Source organism: Nestor notabilis, unplaced genomic scaffold (assembly GCF_000696875.1).
Source record: "Nestor notabilis isolate BGI_N333 unplaced genomic scaffold, ASM69687v1 scaffold22513, whole genome shotgun sequence".
In the NCBI taxonomy this organism is placed as follows: Eukaryota; Metazoa; Chordata; class Aves; order Psittaciformes; family Psittacidae; genus Nestor; species Nestor notabilis.
In genome coordinates this window covers 9,470-18,520 of record NW_009921891.1, presented here as the reverse complement: position 1 = coordinate 18,520, position 9,051 = coordinate 9,470, and the positions used below count along the sequence as shown (strand labels likewise).

General features: G+C 40.6%; 1 protein-coding gene across 1 annotated transcript in view; it reads left to right on the top strand.

Moving 5' to 3' along the window:
• The first annotated feature begins 1,081 nt into the window (after positions 1–1,081).
• Positions 1,082–9,051, top strand: part of CFI (complement factor I) — a 14,687-nt gene continuing 6,717 nt past the window's right edge. The window contains exons 1-6 of the mRNA XM_010011351.1: positions 1,082–1,141; positions 2,698–3,016; positions 4,284–4,428; positions 5,389–5,567; positions 6,548–6,658; positions 8,226–8,342. Of these exons, the coding sequence (XP_010009653.1) occupies positions 1,082–1,141; positions 2,698–3,016; positions 4,284–4,428; positions 5,389–5,567; positions 6,548–6,658; positions 8,226–8,342 (931 nt within the window). The remainder of the gene's footprint in view (positions 1,142–2,697; positions 3,017–4,283; positions 4,429–5,388; positions 5,568–6,547; positions 6,659–8,225; positions 8,343–9,051) is intronic.

Sequence of the window (9,051 nt, the reverse complement as noted above, 5' to 3'; positions counted from 1 at the left end):
CTGCGGGCTGTACAGGGACGTGGGACCTCGGTCCTGCTGGCTGGAAACCGACTGTCAGAAGAGCACTTTTAAGTGTTTGTCCAGAACTCGAAAATTCCCCACACGAATCGTGTAATAGGAGCCTGTGGGTATTGCATGGATGTGAGTGTTGCCATATAGATTAAAACATATGTCTCTGGTATAAAAAACACATGTATCTTTTGCGATAATCACAGAACGGTTTGGGTTGGAAGGGACCTTACGGATCATCTAGTTCCAACAACTCTGCCATGGGGACCCCTTCCACTAGACCAGGTTGCTCCAAGCCCCATCCAACCTGGCCTTGAACACTGCCAGGGATGGGGCAGCCACAGCTTCTCTGGGCAACCTGTGCCAGTGCCTCGCCACCCTCACAGGGAAGAGTTTCATTTTAATGTCTGCCCTCTTCCAGTTTAAAGCCATTCCCTCTTGTCCTGTCACTACATGCCCTTGTAAAAAGTTCCTCTCCAGATTTCTTGTAGGCCCTCTAAGTACTGGAATGCTGGTATAAGGTCTCCCCAGAGCTACCTTTCCTCTTCTCCATGCTGAACAAGCCAGAATCTCTCACGCTGTCTTCATAGGACAGGTGTTCCAGCCCCCAGATCACCTTTGTGGCCTCCTCTGTACTCGCTCCAACAGCTCCGTATCCGTCTTGTGTTGGGGACCCCAGAGCTGAATGCAGTACTCCAGGTCAGGGTCGCACAAGAGCAGAGTAGAATCTGGCAAATAGGAATGACAAAAATCAGGAGAACCAGCGTGATGATTTGATCAATCTCCTCGGCAAAAGAAAGGAAATCTGTGTGTGCATCCTTTTAATCATTTACTTTAAGGACTTTACTTTTGCTATCTCGTCTCCACTTACAGTAAAAGCAGTTAAACTGTGGCAGGATCCTTTTGGAAAGATCAGATATATCAGTCAATAGTTGAGGCTCCTGTCCTTTATTTCTAAACACACTTTAAAATATTTTACTAATGGTTAAAAATTAAACATTAGTCTAACAACTGACATTCAAAAGAATCCCAGCCAGAGGAAGTTGCCTACAAAGAAAGATCAAATTTCATCATGCGAATGGTCCCAGTTTTCTTGCTTTTCTTGACTCTCTTTTGTTTTTGTGGATCGGAGGTAAGAATTTGTTTTATTTCGTAGCAGTAACTCATTTTATTTTATTTTATTTTTTACTTTCAAAAGCAATTTATAGTTATAAAGCAAAACCACTTGGGTTTTTTTAGGTTCCTTTCATGGTGTTTGTTTTTCATACATTTGTTATAGCCCAGCTTGAACGTTTGAAGTTTGTGATTTCTCTTCCATGTATTTATTCTGTCTGGCGTTTATGCTAACAGGCTTCTGAAAGAGATTTGAATCACTATCCTATCCTAAACCCAATTTGCAAGCATGGTTAACCCCAGGATAGTGCTTCAATTTCCCCTGCCCCCCTTTTTTGAAAAATGAGATTACGGTCTCCTAACATGGCAGCACTGTACTGCCTGGAGGTTTGCTACAAACCACTTCTGGCAGAAGCATCCCAGAAAGCCCACCTGGGTTTCAAGCATTCAGCATGGCCCACACCTTTTAGAGAAATCCTTAGATAAAAATCAGAACCTTTTGTCCCTATTCATTAGAAATGACTAGCACAAAATGGGAGTTATGCCAAGCCAGATCTGGCTCACACTTTGTATTCCACTGACCTGAGAAAAACAGGAAGAATTTAGTAAGATTATACAACCGTTAAAAGGGGTTTTGTTGGATTAAATTCTGCCCCAACAACATCTCCACTGACTTTACTATGGCCAGGATTTCTTCAGAACTTTAAACTTCAGCTCTATTAATTCAGTTGACACAATTCAAAGCTGATAAATTAAAAAATTTCAGGACTAACTTTTCTCTCCCATTTTTATACAAAGTCCATCCCTATATATTTTTCATATTTCAGCATTTGTCCTAGCCATAGATCTGAGTAAGCACAAGCAACTAGCCAGCAATGAAGTCGCCAGAGAGCTGCACCATGGTGGGTGCAGTCACTCACCTAGGTCAGTTGGATGGAGGGTCAGAATCTTGCAGTTCAATGATAACCAGCAATTGCATTGCAAATCCACTGCTCTGCAAGATACAGGGGAAGGGATATTAAGGAAAGGCACTTAATTTTCAAATTCCTTTAAGATACTTGTTGCTTCAGCAGTCACACAGTGAAACAAGTCATTAACTTTAGATTTCTTCACTCGCTTCTAAGTAGTTTATAACTATTTACAGGTGATACTTAAACTCAAAGCCAACCAAGCCAATAAAAGAGTCTCAGAAAAAAATAAGTTGCCATTTTTTTTATTATTCTGGCTTTTAAGTCCCCTTATATTACGATTTGGTTACAATCCCATTGCTGTGGCTTAAAAAATATTTATAACCTGCTGGGCACTTCAGCTGATGTTTGAAGTTCAAAGAGTACAAAGTTTATGGGAGATCTGTAGGAGTGAAGATCACACCAGGTGCATCATCCAAAGCTGAGAAAGCTGAGGTGGCCGAAGACAAGGAAATACACTATAAATGATATTTAGCACCTTTGTGCTTGTAAGTGAGGAGAAGGCTTATGAATGAATACTTTGTTGAGGTCAGTAAAGCGATCTGCAGAACTCTTTGTGCAATTCCTAATCTTACTCCCTTTTTCCTGATTATTTTGTGCCTTGCAGAATGCAGCTTCTAATGCTGAAGAAAACCAGTTTCAGCAGGCTGAGCCTGCCCAGCCAGCTGAGCAAGACACGTACCTCATAGGAGAATGCTTAAGCAACCAATACACACACAAGTCCTGTGAGAAAGTTTTTTGTCACCCATGGGAACGATGTGTGGAGGGAAAATGCCTTTGTAAGCTTCCCTACCAGTGCCCAAAGAATGGCTCTTCAGTTTGTTCTACCAATGGAAAGTACTTCCACACTTACTGTCAGCTAAAGAGCTACGAGTGTCAACGTCCTGAAGCAAAGTTTCTGCACAAGGGAAAATGCACATCCGAAGGTATTAACACCTCCTCTCCCAAAACTTATCAGTCAGTCATCCATGGCCAAGGATGTGCTTTCCTTGCCCTAGTAAGAACACAAAAAGAGGAGTCACTGAAAATGGGCAGTACCTGTTGATTTTCATCAAAATGTGCATGACATTGTTAACAACACTTGACAAGGCCCAGGTCATGCTGCTGCTGGTAGGTTGCTCAAATCATCAGGTAGAAAGGGAAGAAATACACAGGAAAGAACTCAAAGGTTTTCACGCAGCATGTTGACTCTGGTGGGAGATCCAGTGCGAGAAGGCCTACTGAGAACATTAGCAGAGAGAGTATCTTGGAGACCTCAAAGGAGCTATAGTCCGAGGAACAGAGTCAAGCTGTTGAAATGTGGGGGGGGAGTGCATGGAGAGAAGATGAGCCATATTCACCTCTATCATCTTCATGCTGTGGATTTCATCAAAACAGAAAGCTATTGCCCTGCAAACCACAGTTTGTGCAGTGACAAGCAGCTGTTCTAACCTCCTTTTCCAGCTGCACCAGGCTTCTGTGTCAGATCAACCTCCTAAGTGCACGGAGAAACAGCTCCTGCTAATAGGCAGGTGGGCTCTTTTAGCAGTAGCAGCTGCTCTTCCTACCTGTCCTCTGGCCTCTATGCCACTGAACGCAGCAGGAGCAGCGTGGCCAGCCCAGGGTTCTCCTGCTCAGTCTCTGCCCCAGTACCATCACTCCGTTTCCCCACAGAAGCAGCAGCTCAGCCCACCGCCCTCAGGGTGGCAAAATTCTATTCTGCCTATTCCACTGAAAAGGATGAGAGTCTCCGTGTGTTCCTGGTGTGCTCTCTATATGGCTTCACTAAGTTAAGCTGAGTAGCTTAGCTCAACTGTGAACAGCGGAAGTTTTGCTACACAGGTAACAGAAGCGGGATCTGGCCATCTTACTTGAAGTGTTAATGGCTGGTTATCAAAAGTCCTCTAATGAAAATCATTATACCAAGACACAGCTTTTCCTCAGTAGAAGACCTCCAAGTACTGTTACATGGTAGGAACTGTTACCCTTATCTGTCCTGAAACTGGTACACTTTGAAAAAGTGGCAGTCTCAAAGCCACAAAGTCAGTCCTCAGAATAATGCCTGAAGCTTCTGACTGTCACTCTACTCTCCATATGAACTTGGTTGTCAATACAAAATCAGTTCTTATTTGTTTCTGGGCTGTCTTTCCACTAGAGACATCTATATCATATGATTTTATTTGTGGATTTTTTTCATTTCTCTTTGTTCTTTAGAAACATTTTCAATATCTTTGGGCCATGGAGATTCAAGTTTGCTTCGAGTAAAACCTGTGAATCAAAAGAATGACTTTCTTGTATGCGATAGTGAGTGGACTATGAATGAAGCAAATGTGGCTTGCAAACACCTTGGCTTTGAATTGTAAGTTGGGGGAATTTATCTCTGGATAACTGCAAGGGATCCGGAAAAGTAGTGATGCATATGTAAGTGTCAGGCACAGTCAGCCAACAGTTAAAGCAGAAAACTCATGAACAATGTATTGGCTGATAAAGCTTCTCAAATCAACACCTGAGAGTGAAATCGAAAACAGATTTCTGTGTTCTATTGCAAGTATACAGACCATAATTGTTTTATTTTGAAATAAAGCAGAAGACCAATGCAGAGGTTTCATCTCTGGTCCGTGTAATGGAAAGTGTGCAGATGGACCATCACCAAATAGCTCTGAGCAATGATCTGTATGCAGAGAAAAGTTTCCTACACTAGCTGACACAAGGGTGCAGCTCTGCTTTGCCATTTGCACCAGCCAGACTAACAAGAATCACAACACGACTTTTTGATTCACCCCTTGCCCCTGCTGCCATTGCTTGCTTTGTCCCCAAGGATGGCTGAAGCCACACAGAGCTTGTTGGTTTTCCTGCAACCACACTGATGGCCTGGGTTGCACATACAGCTCCTTATTAACAGTCAAGTCTGTATCTTGTACATAATAATTTTTCACTAATGTGGTCAGGTAGGGCTGCCTCCCCAGCCCTACCTGAATACTAAAAACGCTATTGCAGTGCCCTAATTGTCCCCTCTAGGTGAGAAGCAAGTATTTCCTAGTCCTGATCAGTATCTCTTTAAATAGCAGAGAAGGGTTTATCCTGGGACAGAGCATTCAGTCCTGGGGTCCCATTGCAAGCTTCTCTAGTTTTCTACTCAGTCCATATTTCTTTAAAGTGGGGGACACAGACACTGTTAAGAGGATACCACTCACGTAAAAACAAGGGAGATAAAATGTATTAATCCCAGCCTTGCAGTGGCCTGAGCTTCCTCAATACGTGCAGTGAACAATTCATTGTGAAATGATATAATTTGCTATTATTACTTTTATCTTCACAGAGGTGCTGAATATTACCAAGCCAATTCCAGCATCACAGAATCTGCTTTAAATTCATTGCACTGCCTGCAGATAACTTGCAGGGGCCTAGAGACAAGTCTTGCTGAATGTCACACAGAGGTGAAATCAAGAGATAGTAATGAGGGATTGGTTAGCCTCCAGTGCCATGAACATCTCAGAGGTCAGTAGTTTTTTTAGTTTTACAGCTATTCGGAGTTCTTACATTTTAAGTTTAAATAACGAGGACCTAGTTTGCTGAACTCTCAGCCACAGCAAACCTGCACTGAAACCCTTTGATTTTTTTTAGATCATCCTTTTGCAGACTTTAACACAACTGAGGCAGTCTTGAGTCAAGACAGTTTTGAGTTTGGAAAATCACTGTTACTCCTGAAGTATTTTTACAGATACTTCCCCAAAGTAAATGTATTTCATCCATGGTTCTGTTTGTTCCTTCAGTCCTCTAAGAATACCAAGGCATATTGTATCCCGCAAGTCTTACCTCTCTTGGGTTACTCCTCATACTCACTGCTTAGTCTATGAGGGAGAACAGTTAGGACACTAGTAGCACTGAAGGCAGACAAACGTGACTGTAGTGGAACTGCTTGTGTCTTCTGGGGAGTTTCAGGACTTCCCAGTTTCTCACTGACATAAGGGGAATCAAGTCATTGGCTTGACTTCTGACAGCTTTCTATTCTCTGTAGTGGGCTTTCTTTAGCACTAAGCATCAGCCTGAGATGCTGCTGGTAAGGAGAGCTACGAATCATCTCAGGTTTTATCTTGTGCCACAAAAGTAGGAGTTCAAGAACTCTTGATGACTTCCTTCTAGAGGGGGAACATCCATCATCTTAATCACTTGAATCATTTACAGTGGATTTGAACCAGTCATTTCTGGTTTAGTCCTTGTCTAGAAGAAATGAAGTTCCCTTTTGCCAGGCTGCTGCATACTGGAGGAGGAAAATGAGTGGTCACATCGAGCACTTCATGAGAAGCAATTAACACAATAAGAAAGATTCCTATTTACATTGCTGGGCCCCAGTATGCCTACTGTTTGGCCTAGGCCAAACTGCTGAAAGAACAAAATGAGCAAGCAGAATATTTCCCTGGACAATTACGAACCAATAGACATTTCCACACTAACTTCATTTCCATCGTGCTTCACAGCTTGTTCAGATAGTGAGTTTCATTGTGTCAACAAGAAGTGCATTTCTCTGGACAAAACCTGTGATGGAATCAATGACTGTGGAGACCTAAGTGATGAACTGTGCTGCAGAGGTAATAATTTCCTTTCTCAGGTATTTCAAAATAATTTCAGCAGAAAACCACCCCCAAAGAATTTTTACAGTGATGTAACAGTGAAAGTCTCTTCTCCAATTAGTCACTACATTGGACTTTAATACCATAATTTATGTGTACATAGGTGAAAAACCGTAAGCATAATATACTTTTTTGAAGCAGGCAAGTGGTCTCTGAGAATCTGGATCTCCTTGGGGGATGAGGAAATACAATGAGATTATTTAGGAGGTTGTTAAACATTAGTACAAAAAAATTACTTGTGTTAGAATGAAAATGTATTTTTAGCTGAGAAAAATCAGTAGTAATTAAACAAAGACACTGTTTTTCCAATGAACTATCTTTAAAGCAAAGTAAGATGTCTCTTAACTTTATTAATGCGTGTTTATCCATAGAATATCTGTAAACAGTTCCTGTCACATGGCTTGTTCATGAGCAGTCATTCTTTCAGCATCTCCAATTCCAGCTGTAATAGTTTTGATTAGAACCATAGAATGGATCTAGCATGACTTGAATGCAGAAGAACACTTTCAGAAGTTGGGGTTTGGGTGCAAAATGATAATGTGGGTTACAAATCCTATCACTACTCCTAAAGAACCTAAATTTTGTAGTTTTACAATTGTCAATAAATTTAACCCAAAAATCATGGGAACACAGTCATACGCATTTTAGAAAAAAGAAAATAAAAAAAATAAAGAATACCTGTGGCTTCATATATTTAGAGAACATTTATGCAGATTCCACCTGACCAAAATAGTTTTGTTTCAGCTGCATGGGCTGAAAACAATGTTTCCTGGAATCAAAAGAAGTATTTCAACTAAGATGAATGGTCTTCAGATCATATGGGGATATAGGGTTACTTTTAGAGAGCTGTCTTATTTTTTACTGAAGAATATATCCTTAAATAGTAGATTGACATAAAATTATAAAGTAGCTTAAAAAAAAAACTTGCAATAAATTCAAGCACTGCTTTCCTTTTGATAACATATGAGGTGATCATAAGAATTTAAAGGAGTTCTCAGGTTTAAAATAACATTTATAATTGAGAATTTTAGAAGAACTAAGTTATTACATCCAGTATCTTCAAAATAGGACTCTTAATTCCTAACCCTGCACCTAGCTCATTCAACCAAAAGCCAGCTTGGACTCTAATTTGGGAGGGGAAAATTTGACCCAAGCATCATAAATTTCTCACTTGAGATAATTAGTAATGCTGCCAAAACTGGAGGTCCTTTGGCTGAGGTTGAGCATGGGCATGTGTTGTGGATGAAGACGGTAAGGAGTGATTCCAAGTTTAGAAGTACAAAACTGAACTGGTAACAGCTCCGCATTTTTGAAGCCTTAAAACTTCGAGATTATAAACTGAGGAGATCCAAGTATTCATTTTGTTTTACACTTACAGAGCCTGCTTTTATGTTCTATCTATGAACAGCCAAGTCCCCCCTAACAGGGATATTATATTGTGTTTACATTTTAAAAAGCTCTGTAACTATGTAAGGTTGCTGTGTTCTATCATCCCATGATTTACATTTGTAATTCTGTCTTACAGAGTGCAGAGGCAACAGTTTCCACTGTCGGTCAGATATCTGTATTCCAGATAAGAATATCTGCAACAAAGAAATTGACTGCCTCACAGGAGAGGATGAAGCTCGAGTTCTCTGTGCAGGTTTCCTTCTGAAAGATGCTTTTGTTTCTTCTCTCTCACTCTGCTCAATGATAACTAGAGACTTCACAATGCATATTATTAATTTAACAGATTAGCAAAACCAAATGCATGCAAGAATTAGTCTTCCCGATGTTATGTTATGCGTAGTAAGAAGAAAAGGTGGTGTAGTTTTCCTCCCTTTCCTTATAGAAAAGAATAGCAAGAAAAGGAAAGGATGGAAGAAACAGGTGATGTTTTATGAGGTTTAAGGCAGATTATGTCTTTTGGTTATGTGGCCATCTATCAAACTGGCATCCTGTATTTGTGAAGAAAGCATAGACAAGACAGGCAGGAATATTTTCCTCACAGATGAAGAATTCAGCTAGTTTGTCATTATAATGATTCTTCACGGCTGTTCCCCTCACTGTTGAAAAGATTTTGTTTTGGTTTGAAATCAGAATGTTTTTCCTTGCTCTGATAAGAGACAAAGTCTAAAGCCAAAATGTAAACACTGTTGGTAAAGGTAAACTGAACTCTAAATGTAAACATTACAACCAGTAATATGAGAACAGACCCAACCCTCAACTTCCATTTAGAAACTGAATTCAATGGGCATTTTGTTTGAATAAAAGCTGACAAACCAGATTCAGGAAGCATTTAATTTACCTCTCACATTGAATACCCTCCCCTACCCTGTTAAAGGAGGCACACAGGATACAACAGCATCATC